Below are 20605 nucleotides of genomic sequence, written 5' to 3'. Positions count from 1 at the left end.
CATTAAAGCTTCTTGGAGTCATTGAATCAGAGGTTAACATTAAGTGTGTGTTATAGATATGCCTCATTGCATACAGGTATTCATTAGGTTCATATTCTTCTGACTTTAGATGCAGAAATGGCATTGAGCAGTGAAAGAAATGCAATGCTATTTTTAGCCCTCCTTCCATGCACCTCTCACCTTGGCGGTCACTGCCTGCTCCTTTCCTTTCCTGCCAGTCTGTGCCCACCCCTGTCCAGCGTGGCAGGCACTGGGGCTTTCACAAGTGTTCACTCATGGCCATCCCCATTTTTATTTCATTGCTCAGTGCAGCAAAATGAGAAATGCAGAATGCTGTCTGATTCAGCTCCAGCTGAGGCAGGTCCAATGCAGATGGGGTTCATTGTGTTAGCAGTTACTGTCACTTAGCAGTGTGAATATTAAAAAGGAGCCTTTTTTTGTCTGGGTTCCAGATTTGGCTGCGCAGCTGCCATCTGAATCCCGGGGATGTATAGAGCTGACGTGGCAGCCGTACCAGCGGCGTGATCAGCAGTGCAGGCTGCAGTGGATGGACACGTCACGGGACTCGGGCTCAGGAACCCTTTTTTTGGTGACTGAACCCATGACTGATGAGGTTGAGTCTCCCCCCAGTCCTCAGTGGGCAGGTGTAAAACAGGACAGAGGACAGGTAGTGTTTATCTGTGACATGCCAGAGGCTGACCTGGAAAGGTTTCTGGTGCTTTCGTAAGGGGCTGAGAGCAACACAAACTATTACCTTCACAGGTTTCAGAGACAAGTAATTAACTGAAAAGAAATTAAAATTACTGAAAACCTTAGTTCATTTAACACTGGATAAAGAAATCTATTTCTCAGCACTGTCCCTGCCCTTTGTCCCTCCCTGAAGGAAAAGGGAGTTGCAGATTTTTCCGTCTCGTTTAGGTCAGGAAATCTCTTTAAAAAGCGATCTTTTCCAGCCGGTTCTTTGCTTTTACCAATAGATGGGGCTGTCCCTTCAGGTGATGGCTTAGTATCTTTTTTTTTCCCCTTTTTTTCCTATCTTTATCCTCCTCTCTGTCTCTCTTTACCCTCCTCCCTTCCCCCCTCTTTTTTTTCCCTCTGCTATTTGCTGATTTGTATTAGGTACCATAGAGTGAGCCTCAGAACAGGAAGCTGAGAACAAAGCACAGAGGATACTGCAGAGGTTTTTTTTCGCCCGTTCTCAATGAGAATGCAGCAATTTATAACACTTTTTAATCTTTTGGAACTGAGAATCTAAACACCTCTATTAGCATTTCAAGCATTTCATCATCACTATCTCCTGGGGGGTTTTGGAGTTTTTTTTCATAATGCTTTTAAAATTCCGGTTTTATCAGGTAAGCCAGGAGGATGGTAAATCCTAGACCTTAGTGCATTTATGTGAGCAGTCAGCATGGATCCCCCACCCCAACCTCCCTTCCTTTTTTTTTTTTTTTTTTTGAGTGCTTGCTTTATAGTTACTGTTAAGCATATAATTGAGGAGAAATTTGGGTATTTTGCTTCAAAAATGTTTTTCAAGCTGCAATCAGTTCTTTTTGGCATCTCAGCATTTTGTTACAAGATCTGTTTCAGTGGCCTTATATTTTTGGGTGTTTGCCTCTTTGCTGGAGGGTGATTTTGTTTAAATTATTATTACATATTTTCCCCTGAACTTTTTGGAAGATAAGAGAGGCCGTGTTGTTCCTTCTCATGGAAGACATATTAAAGTCTAAAGCAAGCACTGCAGGACTGTACAGTTTTTCCTTCCCGTGGAGAAGCTCTGTTAAAGGCTGAATGCTTCACACCAATGTTTTCCCAAAGGAGGAAAGGCAGCCCTCTCTTTTCTCCCTCCCTCCCCCTGCCCTTAGTCTGTCTGATCAGGTGCACTGCTGGCACCTCTTACCTTGATGTACATGACCAGGACTGGGTCTAATGCTGTAGATATGGCTTGGTTCACCATCTGAACCATCTTGCTTTTTCAAACAGCACAAGAAATTTGCCAGGTGGACTTCAAGCTTTGTCAGCCCCTTTTCTAAAATGGATTTCTTCTCTGCTGCTTGTCTGAGGTATGTGTTCAAAAGAATCCCACTGTACTGATTACCTGGGATTGGGCTGTTTGTTCAGCCCCACGTTGAGAAAGCTGTTGTTACTCACTCAGCAGTATTTGAAAATTGGTTGGTGTTATCTGTCCCTACTGAAAACCTATTCAGCTGTATTTTTTTCAGAAATGCTTATTTTGTGGTTATGGTGTCAGGCTCCTAAGCTATCTTGGCTGATGTTAGTGCTGCATTTTTGAACTTGTTTATTGTGCTTTTCATGCCTGACCAATGTGTTGATGTCAAGCACAAAAGAAAAAAGGCTGTGCTAAAAATTACTCTGAAATCTAATGCAAAACAATAACAGGATTGCTGTCAAGACTGACATCCTGATACTTTATTCTGCTGAGCCTAGTTTGTGTGATCTTGAATATTTGCTGAAATATTTAGACAGAGGGAGGCAAGTTAGAGACAAGCAGCTTTAAACTGGTTGTCCTCAGTTTGTCAGAAAGTTTTTATTATTTTGAAGGAAGTATCAAGGGGAGTGGGACAGGGAATTAGGAAATTAAGAGCTTGCATAAGACATAGTCTAATCAGAACAATTCTAGTGAAATTTTAGGAAAACAACAGCAATTTTCAAACTGTCTGGTGCCAAAAATAAAAAATGTAAAGGTCTATGATGACTTACAGAAAAATTGTATAGATAAATGTATATCAATAAAATATATATCCTATCAGCTGTTTGAAACAATACTTTATATCAGGGCAAGGGTAGTTTGTTATTGACCACTGAAACTTTTGTTCAAATTATCATGTAAAAACATAAACTTGCTTTGAAGTTTCAGAAGTTGTAATCATCAACAGCTGAGAAGATAAAATCAATTACAGATTCTTTTATTCTTAAAATGAAGATGGTCTTGAGCTAGAAAAGCTTCCCAATATTTATGAATGTGCACTCAATGCACTACCCAATGCCAAGCAGTTTAGAGGACAACTAGCTGTTGGTGACTTCTATGGATGGCAGTGCTGCTGCTTTCCACATTGCACTGCATCCTTCCAGCCTGTGAATTCTAATTCCAGAGTTTTCTACATTCATGGCAGAACACGCCATATTTAATGGGCAAACCCACATAGCTTAGCATTGAATTTTGTCCTTTAAATTATATTTTACAAATCCTTCTCTACCATTTTTGGCTGCCTGAAATTGAAGAACTGAGATTAACTAAGTGTGAGGGTTCTCCTACCCTTAGTTGTGAGAAGTAGTCTGTTAATAATCAGGAGAAGTGGGTACTTTGCAAATTCTTTTGAGATGAGGCAGAAATCTTGACCTTATTTTTCTCTGTGCATCTAGAACTGTGGCAGTCAGTCTCATGGATTAATATCTTTTCCTTCATTTTATTCATTTTCTGAACTCCAGCCCCACAGCTCATCTGTGGGAAAATATATTGTGACTTCTGGGCTAAATTCCATGAAGAGAATTGTGGATTGTTTTCCAGTAGCAGAAGCATATTCTGCCTTCTTTTTCTTCATTGATAACAGCTTATGCAGGTGGGAGGCAATGGGATTCCTCAAGAGTCCTGTCTTTGACCTGTAGACTTTCTGGTGGTGCCAAAATGACTACAACAGAAGAAAAATCAAACTAAAAATTGAACAATATTTATTCACACCTCTAAACTGAGACAACCAGTGTTATGGAGACAGTATGACATACTAGAGAAGGAATACCATTAGGCTTTTTTTAGTATAATACTTTAGAGCACTTAAGAGATCACATCGCTACAAGAGAAAAAAAAAATCCTAGAGCTGAACTGCTCTAAAATGTGGGGGGAAAGAACCTTTGAGTAAATTTGAACTATTAAAATCTACAGCTGACATTTCTGACTGAACATAGTATTGTAGGGAGATGGGCAATATCATGCAAATTCTCTAGATGTTTTTTCCCAAAGCCCAATAATTCTGGTGTGTTACTTCAGTTTTTCTAGTTGTAGGCTTATTCTTTGTAGATTTCTATCCATAAAAGCACATAGAAGTTGGATGGAAACAACTGAAATTTTGGTATGAGTGAAGAAATTAATCAAATAGCAAACATGGACATAGAAATCATCACTCAATCATACTGGGGTTAGTCCAATTTCTGTAAAATACACTGGTTTCTTTTTATTCAATATGAGTTAGATTTGTTGAAAGAATCAGTGTGATGTTTTACTAAATACATGGGTATTCAGTGTTTTTAGGATTGTTGTCTTTTACTGATTATTGAGTCATTATTTCTGTTTCTTCCATTTTCACCAGTGCGTGGTGGTTTCAGATCTCCTTTTGTGCTGTTCTGAAATTCTGTTTAGCTCTGAAAAAAAATTGATTTTATTTTGCACTTGTTAAGAAAATCTGGGTAGAAACTTTCCCTGCCATGTTAAATATAATTTGAAAATCCACAGTTCTGATTCATCTACGCTGCTATTTATTGTCGTAATTTATCAGCCGCAGAAATTCTCTCTCTCCTTCCTCTTTCTGCCATGAAATTCTCATTACATTGCATTTTCAGAACCCAAGTTTCCATTGCTTTCTGTCTCAGCAGTATCTAGTGGATCTCTAACTGTCCTTCAGTGATCTATTTTAAAGTGTTTCCACCCCCTTTTTAAATTAATTTTCTCCTTTTTCCACAAGTGTCTGAGAAAAGGACAAAACCCTTATATTCTTAGTCTCAGAAACACCCCGCTCAGTTTGAGCTTCCAAGCTCTCTCCCTTCTAATTCCCTCTATCTTTGTAATTCATATCAGTGCCTTGTAAACATGTAGACCAATTCTCATCTTTCTCTTACTCCTTAAAGACGCTGTCTAATTTGCTTCTAGAATTGGCTTTTAAAAATGTCTTTGTAACACAAATCAAAAAAACCTGATAATCATCCTCCTGGTAAAACACAGCAAAACCAAACAAAACCTCAAATCCTGTCAATGTCAGAAACAAAAACTTAGGAGTAAATGGAGAGGCTTGTGCAACTCAATTATTTAATAACTCTATCTAATGATGGCATTGGTCAAAGAGGACAAGTCAAAGTAGCAACTACAGTACTGTTACCAAATGTTGTTTCCTTCAGAGTGTGAGCCTTCATTTTTTTTTTATTTGTAGTGTTTTGCTTCTTTGATTAAAATTATTGTCAAATTTATCTGTTAAGAGGAAATGGTGCTGGAGGTATTTCTGAATGCAGATGATAGGTGCTCCTCTTAGAATGCCTCAGCAGGGCTCTTTCAGTAGCTCTGCAGGATCCCTGGAGTAAGCCCACTCATGGAAACAGAAGTGCAGGGGCTGGGGGATCACCAGAAGCTGAATGCTGAGGATGATTTGTGCTCTCTGTGTCCAGAGTGGGTGGGACAGGAAGTGAAGATGGAAGAAATGGGCTCCCCCAGATGAGATGTGAGAACAAACATTTTACTAAAGCAGATAGTGGAGAGCTGTAGCAGAATGTCAGAAGAATCTGTGACGTTTGTCCTGACGGTCTGTAGGAAGAGGTTAGATGAAACATCTGTTGGGAAATAGGTATAGCAAATTTGCCTTGGGCAGCAAGATAAACTAGATGGCCCTTGATCTCTTTTTTCCAGCCTGGTTTTTCTGCGAGTCTACAAAAAGAAGTAGATATCTGAGATGTAACAGGCAGTGTACAATAAATTATATAGGGTCCACTAAAAGCTATCTTCACTAGGATTGCATAAAAGCATATAAACATCCCCTGAAAATATTTATCCTATGGTATATGCACTCTAAAATGCTTCCAATATACCAAGAGCAGAAAATGTGCCCTTAGAAGTTAATTTCTTAGTGTTTCTTTTAGACTACATAGTCTTTACTAGTGAACCATAGCAAGTGTGTGAATACTAGGGGTAGAAAAAGGATATTTGCAAATCTGATCAAATTTCCATACTGTCTGGAGAATAGTACACATTTAATTAAAAAGATTTTTAAATTGATAGTTTTTCTTTATAGAAAGAACTAGGACACTTCTGAATCTGATTAAATAAAGTGAGTGTACCAGAGCCATTTTAAAGTTCTATTTTTAATGTTCATATTCAGTATTTTTCACAGCTGAGAAACCCAGTCTGATACATTTATTTTCTAAAATGAAACCTAAATAATGCCATACACACACACACACATATATATATATATCTATATATATATCACCTAAAGTGTGCAGTGATGGATAGAGACAGAGAACTGTTCAGAACTCCATACTGGGTACATTGATAATGCTTAATTGAAAAAGAAGTTATACAACAGTTTAATTTTTTTTCTTTAACAGGAACTGTGTGATCCAAATATAATCTAGAAACCTTGCATCTGAGTATTTTTGCCTTCAGTTCAATTTATTTTCTCTTTACACACACTGGGGGGATAAACCAGAAAGGATGACCCTTTATTATGTTTTCATAACTTAATATTGCCTCAGAACAAAATATTACAAATCAACTACTCTGAAATAATGAAGCATCTCATCTGAAAGAAAAATTTTTACTCCAAGAAAAATGATCTGTATATTACATCTTATTCATTTTGGCTCAGTCTAAGACCAGGACTGGCTGGCCATGAGCGGGCGCTGCCCAGCAGCTCAGGGGGCACACACGTTCTGGGGTGAGCTTTTTGAAAATTGGTAAATGCTGGATGTAGTGCCAGTCCTGAGGATCCTCACAGCTCATGGGAACCCTGAGCAGCAGCCTGGTGAGTTGTGCTGTGTCTCAGGCAGTGCAGCTGGTGGCGTGCCGTGGGTTGTGTGTGTCCAGCTGCTGCACAGCCCGCCCGTCTGCCACTTGTGGGCATTGACCTCAGACTTGCCCTCTGCCTTCCCCTCAAGCAGGCTTCTCTACATCTGTGAAGTCTAAGTTCAGACTGCTGCTGAACCAGCACTAAATAATATTTAATGGTTCTGCTGGGAGAAACAAAAATCCTTACTGCCCAGGAGTAGAGAATGATAAAATATGAGATCTGCTAGCAAGAGAAAGCAAAGTAGATTGCTCTCTTATGTCTGCATGCCTAATTCCTAGACAATAACAATGAGTTTTGGGAGAAAAGAAAAAAATAAAGGCTGACGAAATGCAAATTAATCAATCTTTAAAAATCCAGGGGAGTAGTAAACACCAAATTTTATTTTTAAAAGGTATTTCTTTGTTCCAAAGCAATCTGTCTTCAGGACATTAAGCTCTATTGGACTTTCTAATAGTGTTTTATTCAAAATTTTCTCTCCCTTTTCCTTTGATTGCCTTGCACCTGATATTTCTCTGCAGGTCTCAACAGTGACAATTATTTCTCAGGGTTATATGCTTTGCAGAATTCTGAAATGCAGGAAACTGGTCAGTTTTGAGAAGAGATTTTTTCCCTCCTGTGGATAAAGTAAGATTGACTGTGCTATTAAGGCTGAAATTTCACATGATATGTCTAAGCTTAAATATATAAGTCTGTATTTTAGTGCTGAGGCAAAAAATACAGTGCTTCTATACAGAGTGACAAGAACTTTATATTGACTTTTGTGTGAATTCTTGATTACTTAGCACTTTGGAAAAGGATGGGTTATGCCTTTAGCTGTCTGTTCAGATAAGTTTCAGATAGGAAATATGAGCCTTTTTCTCTCTTTCATGTGAGAAAAGATGTGAAGATGGCTAAATAATGGCTGGGGGCAGTGCAACTGTGATTAGCAGTATTCTGAAGTGGAGTTCACAAAGTAAGCTGTTTCTCTTTTGAGAGCTGCAGGTCTGTGCTTCTGTGTAATGCTTTTAATTCAAGTGGCTTTACTGAAGCAGTATTTGTTAACTGCTTTGGGGGATTACAACAAAAAAATCAGATTTTCTGAGACATTCTTGTATCATCCCTGTTAAAACTCCATATGGCAGAGTTTTGGGTGTATTTTACTTCTGGAAGTTTCAGGAACTTTGTTATTAAAAACCTTCTGCACTCTGGTTGTGCCAGACTCAATTCTGAGCCCATTCCTTCATATTGCTTATCTGAAATACACATTCTTGTATTTTAACACTTATTAACATCCAGGTTCTGACCTGCAATATTATTCCATTTCAGTTTGTGGCCAGCATTGCAGGTTGCCTTGGAATGATGTATGGGAACCTTTGGGTGTCTGTAGTGGGCAGGAGTTCAGACATGGAATGCAGGATCCCAGTCTGAATGTGCTATTCAAACCCAGAGAGGGAGGGAATTGCTGCTCCAGCCATGATACTTGAATGAGATTTGAAAGTACACTGTCTCCCAACCTAAGTATAAGGAAAAATGCTCAGATATCATGGAGGGAAAGAAGACCTTTTTAAGGTGATGAAGTAGTTTTGATAGCTGAGCTGCCAAACCAGTTTTAGAAGGTGTCTTGGAAAAGAAGTTAAAAGGAGCATAGGCAAAATGAGGGATCTTTGAAGATTTTTGCATCTCCTACATATAACTGGACTTCAAAATAAGTGTTGATGTAAATTGAAAATTAAGCAATGGATTTGACATCTAAAAAATGATATTTGAGATAATGAAGAAAGGCTGCTAAGGGCCTCTGAGAGGCAATCAGTCTGCTTTCTGAGAATTTATACAGAAGGATGATGGAGCCCTAGAAACTAGCTAGAAAATAATTCTTAATAAGGGCAGTGTTTCTTGATAAGGGCAAAGAAACTTTCTTGGTTTTTTGTAAGAATGATGTTAAACAGACCTTAGGTATGTATGGCAGCAGGAGGAGTATAGTATGATTTATAGTTTGGTTCCAAAGCTTAGACAAGGACATTTGACACACATGAGAGTCAGATTCATTATGACTGCTAGTAGCACAGGCTCCACTAACCTCAGCAGCCCTTAGGCTTGGTTGCCTTTCATGTGCTGAGCTGCTGTGGTAAGCACTCATAGTCTGGGGTGAATCGCTCCAGCTAGAAACTGAAGACATTTACACCAGCAATGGCAGTGAAGTCTGAAATAATTATAACTTGGGTAAATTGGACTACATATAGGATAAATAGGATGAGTCTGAAAGAAGTTTGGAGACTAAAATAGCTACAGCTATCCATTCTTCCCACTTTCAGCAGGGTTCATGTGGTTTGGACAGCTTAGATGCTGCTCTGAAAAGGTAAACGTCACAGGTGTGTAAACCCATTTGCCCGCCCTGTGAACGTCTGTCTGCTGCTCAGGGCAAAAAATCAAAAGTAACTCAGGAGGGGCTTTGCTAGAAAAGCTCAGATATCCGCAGATTTGGAGGTTTGGAAGCGTGCTGTCTCCCAAGTCCCGAAGAACTGCCAGTAAAAGGCAGTACAGGCAGGTTCATATTGCCTCAAGATCTGCTTGGGACAGAATACAGTTTTGGCTGCACTCTGTCAAATATAGTATAGATGTAGCCTGAGCAAGATAGGTAGTAAACAGATTCTTAACATCTCATATTGCTGCTGATAAATCTATGTGCTCACATTTCAAAGCAAACATCTTAGGATTTTATAATGTAATGTATTGCCTTTTTCCACTGAGGCCCTTTCTTCTTAGGGGACACAGTCAGTAAGGGAATAGTCTTTTAACGGCGCCTAATAACAGTCTTATGCTTTGGCCACCTGTTATGCATCACATCATGGTGTTTTCACTGAAAAATTGCCTTTTGCTTTGCACTCTTACTTGGCTTTAATTGTCTTTACAATGGTAATAATTTTTATTTTGACCTTAGTGGGCTTTGGAATATTTTAGATACATGCACCACTTCCCACTTGCTTCAAGCTTCTGTGGTCAGTGTGTAATTCACCCAAGGATTCCCATCACTGAGGCCACAGCAAGCCTAACTTCACCACCACATCACCTGCAAACCCAGCCTTGGTGCCATCAAGCCCAAAGCACTCAGCTTCCAGCAAGGCTGGCTGCCTGGGAGGGCTTCAGCAGGCATGGCAGGAGGGAGCTTGCCTCTCACTCTCTAGGATCCCCTCAAGGACCATGCTAAGCTCATGTCCCCCATGGGTTTGTCAGAAAGACAAGAAGATTTCATGGAGGGAAAAAAGTCTGAGCAAGAAAAGTAAGAGAGGAAGGGAGAACAAAAATTGTCATGACATTTTCATACTTCCTGATGAAATTTTAAATATCGAGAAAACAAGAAATTTTAAGAGTAATAAATATGTAAAACTACATAAATGGGTGTAACAAACCACTGCTACTTAAAATTGCTAAGTACTGAAAATTATTCTGTATTTATACTTTTTCCTCAAAGTAAAATCTGTCTGATGTCATTTGCACCTACCATATTAAGTCCCCAATTTGTCTCACAATGAATGAAACATCAATATTTTTAAGCTTCTTAACTGTGCATGTTTCCCTCAGACTTAAATGTCCTTGGATTCATTAAAGCCGTGACCCCACAGGCTGCATTGATCTCTTCTCTGACAATGTTCACTATTGACATACTAAACACTAGTTTTTCATAACTGGATATTCTCATCTTTATGTATCTTCTGTTGTTGTGCTCAAGTGTATTGAGAAATGGTTTTTGAAAAAGGAAGCTTCCTACTTTGATTTCTCACTGTAAGCTTATTTATCCAAATGCTTCTGGATTGCACATGCACTACCTGCAGAAGCATTGTTCAGCTCTCAGTGTGGTAGGAAATGGTGCCCTGTCCTCAGAGGCATTGATCAGACAAGAAGCATGACGTGCTGAGGAATGCCTCTCCTCATTTTTCTCAGCTGGGTGTATTGTTAATCAATAACTGACTCTGGGAGGTTGAGTGGGTGAAGCTTTCCCTCATCTGGTAGGGCTGGAACTAACTTTCACACTGGGCTGCTATTAGTGGAGTAAAGAGTTATGGGAAACTATTGCTAATTTATAATTTATCTTTAAACTATTTAAGATATTGCCCTGGACACCCAATGCCAAAGTACCAGAAGGCATTGTCACTCACTCTTATAAACTAAAAATTATTAATTGGAAAAACATTGCAAAACACTTTAATCTCTAATGCAACATTAAAAATGACAATTTAGAACAGCAATAAACAGTTTCAATCACAAATGCAAGAGTATTTTAAATTAATGAGAAGTCAAAAGAGTGGGTTTGGATGAGAAAGCTGAAAGCGTTTTAATCACTATACACAAATCCTACAAAATGGGAAATCTGATATTTTTCAATCAGAAAAGTTGAGACTGAAAGAGATATTATTTGCTGATATTGGTTGCTGTACTCTTCAGTTTACCATGTTGATTCTCCTACTTGAGTTCTCACATCTTACAGGTGGAGCCACATGAACAGATTCACATTATACAGACCCTGTAATATATCAGTTTGAATTCAAGGTGGAATACAAGATAGAAAACTTTATTAAATACTTCATTGCTTGATTATCTTCATTAATGGAGTTTGTGTACATTTGATGCGCACCAAGTGATATTTATAAAAAACTATAGATCTCAAACCTCTTTCCTTTTTTATGTTTTTGTACCTGTATTTTAGAATAGCTTCTTTGCAAAATATTCACTAAATGTGCCCTACAATTCCGTGTTTAACCACATAGCTTATTTGATAAAGTACGAAGTACTTTGCTTGCTTTCAGCAGATTATCTGATCTTCAGAAAATGACCAGACAGTGGCTGAGAATTTGAATGACTGGATGTTTTGCTTCAAAATTTGTTATCATTTATGCTCTTTATAAGTATATATCAATATTTCAGATATTTCTAATGAATGGTTTTCCATTTTTGAATAACAGATGGTATCTCGTGATATTATCTTAGTTTTACATCTTGTCTGTTTTCTCAGTACACTTTATAGCATTAAGTTCATTCTAAACATTTGAAGTTTCTGTAAATAATGTATTCTTATTTATTTTAAAGAAACATATTTCTTTAATTGTTTCTCTTGAGCAATCATAGGATTTTAAAAATTTCCAAAGTTCCAATAGCACTAGATTTCTTAGTCTATAATTGTACTGCTCTTGGTTTTTGACTGGATTATTTATTATTTCTTTACACTTCCATCAAAATTGACTGGAAAATCACCAGTACCTCAAAAGACAAAAAAACCTTGAATATTTGCTTTTAGGTGAAAGTCAGTGTGGCTAACAGTCTTTGCTCAATGGCTTTCAAACTGCTGCTTCTGCAGAATTACTAATTCCTGCCTTTCTTGGCAAATCTGAAGCTTTTTCCAATAGTGCATTGCTCAAAGGATGGGGCAGACACAGCAGATGTTTCTGCTGCTGCTGGTAGTCAACCATTTAATAACAATAAGCATTTTGTTTTTTCCAGGAATTTTCAAGATTGTTTTCCCCTTTATGCAACTGAGAATACTGAGTGCCATGTAGGAGCTTTTTAGATCTTAAAACAAGCTAAATATCTAATATTCAATAGAGTAAATGAACTCTGCAACTATATCACCTCTAGGGGACAAGGTGCCGGGGCTTGAACATTGTCATGTCTCTAGTCCACATCATGTACAGACATGCCTGGACACAAGGCTGGGACATCATGGCCTCATGAGTGTCCACTGAATGAAAACTTTCCAAAATTCCATTGGACTATCATTCTTAATTCAAAGTTTGTTAAAAATCAGTTCAAACCTAATCGGGATATAGGTGAGAGTTATTTGCTTGTTTATTTTTTACCAGGTCTGTGTTTTGGAAGATTCTTTACAGCAGTGATGTGACTTTCTAAAATTTTATTTTTATTTTGAGAACTACATGAAAATATATAAAATAGTTTTTGAAATTAACTAAAATTGTATCTATAAGAACAAATATAAATTATGCTACTGTAAAGCGAAAATGCCAATCTGGGAATAAGCCATTTCTCACATATTATTAGGAAATTGTTAAACTCAAAGAAGCTTACTAAGAAACACCAGAATTCTCTTATTGTTGGTAAAAGTGGTTTGTGTGTTCAGAATCACAAAATGCAGAGGGACATGAGGGGAGAACTGCAGAGGAGTTGCCTTAGCAGGATCAGATGATGCCAGTGATCAAGGTGCAGGGCCTTGCCCACATAAACAGAAATGCAAATGTCAGGAGTTTACAGACTTGTGTTACCTGCTGCATGGCATTAGCATATAGAGTACCAATTCATTTGGAAAACACTTATTTCACATATAGCCCATGTATTTGTTGCATCTCATAAAACCTGAGACAGGCAGAAGAGATTGAGGCAATAGAACCATCCCAAGGTTGTGCAGGGGCAGAGGAGCTTCCTAGGCTGCAGAGCTGCTTTGTGGTTTAAGCATCTCCCATTCCTTGAGCCCTCCCTGCTCTCCCAGGCGGCCTGGGAGATGGATCCTGCCCTGGGAGCTGCCCTGCAGGAACTCAGCAGCTGATGCCCAGTCCTGACACAGGGGCTGGGGCTGCTGCTGCCTCCTCTGGGCACAGGCATGTCCTGGGCCATGCTCTGAGTGCAAAGGATGTAAGGCAAGGGGGTAAGTTTTGAAAGTTGCTTTCCTATGATGCCTGGACTTCTCTGCTGTATAAAAAGTACAAGTTTCTACAATTTGGGAGGTTTATTACTTCACAGTGGCCCCATCATTGTGCACAAAAAGCAGAAACTCTTTTTGTTTCCCTAATTATGATTGAGTTTTTCCCCCTGAGGTCTTGTGTGTTAAACATGTCCCTGTTGTTCCTGCATCTGATTCCTTGACCCAGGAAACCCTCAAGAATGAAATCTGCTTGCTAAATTTGTTAGAAAGTAAATGATTTTTGTCATTATGTCTTTCAGGCTTCTGTCCTTTCCACTGACCATATGAGATATCTAGTACCTGAGTGCTGTTAATGGGGTCAGACAACCCACTAATTTGAGTATGGCAATGTTTTTGGGTTTGTTAGCTCTGCAAAATTTGCATCATTCCAGGGTATGGAGCAATCTGTTTTCCATCAACTTTTATTTCTTTACCAAGCGTGGCAATATGCCAAGACCAGAACTTAAATCTTGTCTTAAATTCAATTTTAGCTTAATGCCAAATGAATCAGTAGCATTATGTAATGTGCACTGCATAGCCTGCATGGCTTTGTTGGTTTTTTTAACTGAAGAAAGAGGTTGTTATGTTTGCTAAGGTAAATATAAACAGACGTTTAAGAAACAGATGTTTAAGAAAATTAAACTTGAGCTAGTAATGTAGATTGCCAGTAAAAGGGGTCAGTGCTCTGATCAAATGGAGGAAAGCAGAAAGATTGCTCCTCTGTACTGCAGTCATTTGCTGCACAAGATATGCTGCAGAAACTGAGTAAGCAGAGAATCCATTCAGCTTGGTAGCAGTCCAGTAGTTCTAAGCCATTAAATGCATTTGCTCAGATGGAGTACTAATGCAGCTGCATTGTGACTTGTCCCATTAAATTATTTTCCTTCTTTCTTTCTATGAAGCTGCATAACTAATTTTGGTTTTTTCAGCTTTCTAAAATAAGACTCATTTGCAGCTAATTAGACTTGGAATTAGACTAGCAAAGCAGTAAGCTGAAGCAAGCTATTTCTTTTTAATCTAAAGCCAAGCCTAGTACCTAGATTTTGATTTAGAGATACATTAGATGAATTTAAAAATATACTGAGAATAGAAATGTTGGCAATGCATACATATATATAACTAATGGAGACGGATAATATACTGTGTTTATATTATATGGTTTTCTGATTTCCTCTAAACAAGACAAAAGAACAGGACTGAAAGTCTAGGTGTTATGGGAGAAAAGGTAGCAGCAAACAGCTCACAGGGAACATCCTGGTTTTACCAGCATGGGGGTTTTGCTGGCTAGTTATCTTGTTGGGGAAGGCTAGCTTATTTTACTTTGCTTTATTTTTCAAAACTTATGCTTGCATTTTCTTGCGGAGTTAAAGAAGTTAATTGTGAGTGAACACTAGAACTAAACCCTCTTTTCCCATAGTTAATGCTACATTTTTTTCTTCTCAGGTAATATACCTCTGGTGATTTTCAAATGAGTTTTCTCAAGTGAATTTACTAGGTATAATAGAGAAATAGCTCTAGGAGCAGGGATCAGAAGCCATGACTGCCTTCCCAAATGAACGCTTGCCTTTAAGATGCCAAGCCCATGTTTTCTTGCATACCTTATGTCTACCCCATTAATCTTGATTTCATTCCTGCTCAGTAAGCTAAGCAATGGTACAACAGTGGGGATTTCAGAGACACGAGCTGCATTTCCTGTCCCTGTCTGTTCTGCTTTCTGGCTGTTGGGCAGCCCAGACTGAGCGCTGAACTGCCCTCCTGAATCACACAGCTACCCCATGGCTGTTTGCAACTCTGAGGCAAATTAAATAGTCATCCTCTCCCCCCATCACTCCCCTTCAGCAACCCTTTCTGTGTGTCAGGTTAAGTAATGGAAATATCCAGCTGCAAAGCATAAACTCCCACTTAAACTGGTATGTACTGTTTGATTGCTTTCAATATTTCAGATAATTTATTTATATAGCTCAGTGCATATCTATGTACCCTATTATGAGGTCTGCAGTATTACTGCACCTACCCTTTATTTAAAATTAATATGCATTAAATAAATGCAGTTATCCAAGTCTAAGTAATGTAATGCAAGCGAGCCCTTGTGCCAGATCTGCATTATCCATTCTGAGAGGGAACATCAAGAAGATGGTAAAAAAAGATATGGGAGAATCCTATTATCAGTCTGGTAATATGCAAGTCTCCCTTATAAAGCTCTCCATGAGAATTAAATTGAATTTTATATGTGAGCTACAGGGAGTCATAAAAAGTTGTATAGTTCTAATATTCCAATCTGATTCCTGCCCTTCTGCCAAGCATGTTACTTGGATATCCTACCTGCCTTTGCTGCTTGCAGTAGCCCTATAACTGAGACAGACAGTAGAGACACAGGCTTCGTTCTGAGGCTGCACATACAAAACTGGAGTGGCTTCCCACAGCTTTCTTCCTCTCCTCCCACAGATCCACACTGTGAGGAAGGTAAATTATATTTATTTGATATGCTGAAGGCAAGAATCCTGGTGACTCATTGATAAATCAAAAGTAATGAGAAGCTGTGCAATTAAATAATGCAAATTATTGTAATACGGAGATCTGGGCTCTGTGAGTTTACATGTAGATTCATTAGTTTATCTTTATTTTGAAGTAGTTAAATTTTAGTTAGTGGCTGTTATACCAGAAGACCAAACTTCAAAGCATGTTTCAGTTTCAGATTTAAGTGTATGGATAATATAAAGAAATTCACTTGCTGAAGTTTAAGTGTTTGCAGCACTGTAGTTCTACATGGATGCTAAGGTCGTCCTGACCAAACACTCCAGAAACCCTTGTTATGAAGGTATGAAGGATATGCAAGCTAACAGTACTAATGATATCAGATTAGGAAATAATCTTGTTCAAGCTTGTCTCTATTTCTGAGAGTTATGTATTGTTTAATTGACTTTTTCAAGGAGCAGTGTGTAACTGATTTGAAGACATTGTTTGACAAGGTACCATCTCTTAATCTATTTCCCATATGTCCCTTTACTTTGCCTAGAAAAATTATTTAGATGACATTTGAAGACTGTAAAAATACACAGATGCTCACAGATGTTTGATAGCTTATTCTCAAGGAATGCACAGATCTAAAATGACTCTTTGTGCACAGTAGCTCTCAGCCAGGAGGGCAGGGATGCTGTGTGTATCACCCAGCTGCTCTGTGTGTGCAGAGCTATCCAGGGTGGTTCTGGCTGCCTCACACTTGGCACACGTGGGCAGATCACTGTGCTTTGTGCACTTGCACAAATGCAGCTGAACAGCTCCTGACTTACTCTGCTTGTGGTCTGCAGATGGTCTGCACGCTGAGTGTGCTCTGCAGTTATCTGGCTTACAAAAATGTATACTGCAAAGTGTATGTGAATATATTTTGCCTGGGAAATATCAGAAGAAACAATGATTCTATTCTCTGAGTGTCTTATTTTCCAAAATTTGAAATGTTTTGCATTGCTCATAAGAAGGTCACTCAAATGGACATGGAAATGTAGAAGGAAAAAACCCCATTCCTTATTAGGAAAGAACTTGATAAGAAACTAATATTTTGGGTATTCTTATATTTTTTCCTATGTTGAATTACTAGTGCTATGCTAAAGGAAAAAAAAGAAGCCCATTTGGATCATGTAAGCAATCTGCACTTATTCAATTAATATTTAATAAATAACTTGGTGGAAATCAGAAGGATAGCTGTGGATTAATTGGTCTGGTATCAATTTTTATGCATCCCCTCACATAAAAGTGAGAATAAATCAATTTACTGTAGTAAATGAAATACAAACCTAGTAGTTAAGCACTGCCATATAAGCAATGGAAGTGATTTGGGATTAAGACTGTAGCAAATTCTGTATGTATTTAGTATTGACTTTTAAATTTATATAAGATTTGTATTTGCAATTCTGAAGATTTTTAATCATTGAAATGTATGAAGAAGGGGAAAACGTATCTGGGATATCATCCTCTAATCTGTTAAGTAGAGGATAAAAAGTAGGTAATCTTCATAAAGCCTCCTGAAAGATGTTAAGTACAGTCTACTTAGATTTAGTTACATCTAAAGGTGTTGCTAGCTAGCTCCATGTACATTTGACAGACCAGAGAACATTCTAGGCTTAATTATAGAAAATAACGTAGAGTTCCTTTCTATATAAAGAAATACACATATTATTAGAAAAGCCCACAGCACTTGCTGATTTTAAACTTGGTCTATAAACACAGCAGCTGAATCAAATGTTTTTGCAACATAAATAATGGCTGCAAAGCATTTTGTTTCTGTGCACCTGCAGGCAAATCCTGAGGTAATCCTTGTCCTGCATGCCAGGTGGGGTCATTCAGTGAGCTAAAAGGTGATCCTGACACAGCACCCTGTGGTTTCAGGTCCCATCTTTGCTGACTGCTCACTGGCTGCCCGTTCCCTCGCAGCACACGGGATCGCCCTTGCTGTGTCCAGCACCTTCTCCCAGTGCCCCCGGAGCCTTCGGGCTCGGTGCGCCGGGCAGAGAGCGCCGAGCGCTGCCTTGGACCGGGAATGAGGGATTAGAGGGAAATGGCAAACGGGAAGGGACCCTCCTGGCCTCACGAGGAGGAGGAGGAGGAGAGGGAAAGGCAGGCATGTCTATGTAGACCAGGAGGAGAGGGAGAGGGAGAGGAGAAGACTTAGCCCCTTCTTTTGCCAAATAAGTAGAGCAGAGAAGAGGGCTTGATTGTCTTTCTTGGGTCTCTGTATCTACCTGAAGCCCACAGAGCAAAGGGTATCCACCGACAGCTGTGTCCCCCATAACATTGGGATAACAGCACAGGATCTATCTTCCAAATCGTGGTGCCCTCATGGGGATCAGTTTGAGATCAGAAAATTCAATGATGTGGCTAATAGTTTTATCTCCTTCTTTCCCAGTACCCACAAGGTGTGGTTGAACATTAAGAACCAGTATCAGAGTGTACAAATAGTGAGTTTATAAATTCAATAGTTAAGTGACCAAAGTGGCAATTCACAGAAGTAAACAGAACCATGACATAGGGAGCTGAGGACTGTCTAGAGGATACTCTCTATGTGGAGAAATGCAGGATTTAAAATCCCTTTTAGCTGAGGTACATTTTCTTAGATCCTCCTCCTTCCCCCCAATGGGGACAGAACAGTATAATTCCTTTTCCCTAGGAAAGAAGTGAAGATGTACAGAACTGGTTTTGACATGAGTGTCTGCATGGGTGAATACTTAGTGTTTGGTGTGAGATCAGCTCACTTTAATTTTTTTACAGAGAGAAACTTGCACCTTGATTGAAAGTCAGTCAGACATGAGGGAAATATGCACCACTATGAGCCCAAATATGCATTTCATTTGTATGTCTTGTGGTGTCATCAGAAATTTTTTCAGCAGCATGGAAGATGTCAAATCTGTAGTCTTAACAAGAATTCCTTTTTCCTTTTTTTTTTGTTTTTCTTCCCAACAGGTTTATGTTTGCAATTGCAGTGTATGAATAAATATGTATACTAAAATACTTCCAGAATTTTCTAGTTACAACTATTTTATAAAGAACCAAACACAGTAACAGCTAATGTGAAATAATATTCCGCAATTGCTCTTCTTCATACTTAAAATAATTTCCCATACAAAAATTTATTTGGAATAATTTCTTTAATACTTCATAAAATACAGACTTAATTTTTTTTTAAATGGAAGTTTTGGTTTTACAGTGCTTGTTTTCTGATACTTTTGCTGATCTCAGTGAAATTTTCTGTGTTAACTCTGTTGAACTGTTCTATTTATAGTTACCAATGTAATCCTGATTGAGTCCAGAGGAGTGTGATCATAATATAACTAGAGTTATGAGGAAAGAATGTATTTGATTATTCTTAGCTATCATACTTTCCCTTATTTGGAGTAAAAGACTAACACACTCCTGGAGCTCAGAAATTTTTACAGTTCCAATAACTAGTGTAAGAACAACAAAAGTGCTTCTTACAAATACCAAATCACCGACTAAACTGCTTACTTTGTCTTTGTTTACATAATTTTCAAATTGTGTATTTTAACAATTCAACATAGCAAAAACAATTGCACTTGAAAATAACTACTACATCTTTCTTACTTTGTGATTTCAACATGTTTATTTGAATTTTATTTTCTGCTTTCTTTTAGTATTTTCCTATGCAGAAGAATAAATGGTAATTAAAATGTGCAGGATGAAAAGATGGAGCAGTCAGTGCTTGTACCACCAGGACCAGACAGCTTCCAATTCTTCACTAGAGAGTCTCTTGCAGCTATTGAACAGCGCATTGCTGCAGAAAAAGCCAAGAACCCCAAACCAGATCGCAAAGACGATGATGAAAATGGGCCAAAACCAAACAGTGACTTGGAGGCAGGAAAAACACTCCCCTTTATATATGGTGACATACCTCCAGGAATGGTGTCTGAGCCCTTGGAAGACATGGACCCATATTACATCAATAAAAAAGTGAGTCTAATATAAATGCTGTTCACGTTCCAGTGTTTGCAGTGTGTTTCATGCTCATTTTGTTTTTATGGAGTGGATCGTAGAGCTTGTTAAATCAGTTTGTTAATTTTCAGCCATTTGCCTTAATGGTTACGAGCTTTTCACCCTTTCCTTTTAATTTATCTCAAAATTTATTTCCTTGAGATAACTGACTTGATATCAAAGGAACACTTACATCAAAGTTGAAGCATAATATGGGATCTTAGGTTACAAGCAATATATAACACCTATGCAAACATGTGGATATGTAATACATATATATTTTGTGAGCTTCTTAAAATGAACATACATTCATACTAAGTACACCAAAATTCTCTAAGGTTCTTCAGATTTAAAACTGACAGTGTGAACTGATGCATAGAACATTTTGTTCACAGAAATCTGCTTTGGAAGCAAATGCTTAGGAAATTTATGGAATCAATAGGAAAACAAACAGATAAGCACTGGATGTAACAAAAAAAATACAAAAACTGATTTTAAAGTTTTAGTGAAACTGGCCTTGGGCAGGCCTGGAATCCTTTCAGAATGGTCCTGCTGCACAGCCTTTAAGCAGCAGAAAAAGTTCATGCTCTATAGCTATAGCTAGATTGGGTGATAATTTAATTACTGGATTCTATGATTGTAAAAACTGTCAATATTTTGTTATTTTGACTTTCAC

General features: G+C 38.3%; 1 protein-coding gene across 6 annotated transcripts in view; it reads left to right on the top strand.

Moving 5' to 3' along the window:
- LOC134421301 (sodium channel protein type 1 subunit alpha) overlaps positions 1 to 20605 on the top strand; it is an 88374-nt gene that overhangs the window by 6316 nt on the left and 61453 nt on the right. For all 6 annotated transcript variants that reach the window (XM_063162042.1, XM_063162037.1, XM_063162043.1 and 3 more), the window contains one exon: positions 19593 to 19908. In XM_063162042.1, coding sequence (XP_063018112.1) covers positions 19645 to 19908 — 264 coding nt within the window. In that variant the 5' untranslated portion in view covers positions 19593 to 19644. The remainder of the gene's footprint in view (positions 1 to 19592; positions 19909 to 20605) is intronic.

The sequence above is a fragment of the Melospiza melodia genome, chromosome 8, assembly GCF_035770615.1.
Source record: "Melospiza melodia melodia isolate bMelMel2 chromosome 8, bMelMel2.pri, whole genome shotgun sequence".
Taxonomy (NCBI): domain Eukaryota; kingdom Metazoa; phylum Chordata; class Aves; order Passeriformes; family Passerellidae; genus Melospiza; species Melospiza melodia.
The sequence above is the reverse complement of the archived record's forward strand: the minus strand, read 5'-3'. Positions and strand labels throughout refer to the sequence as shown.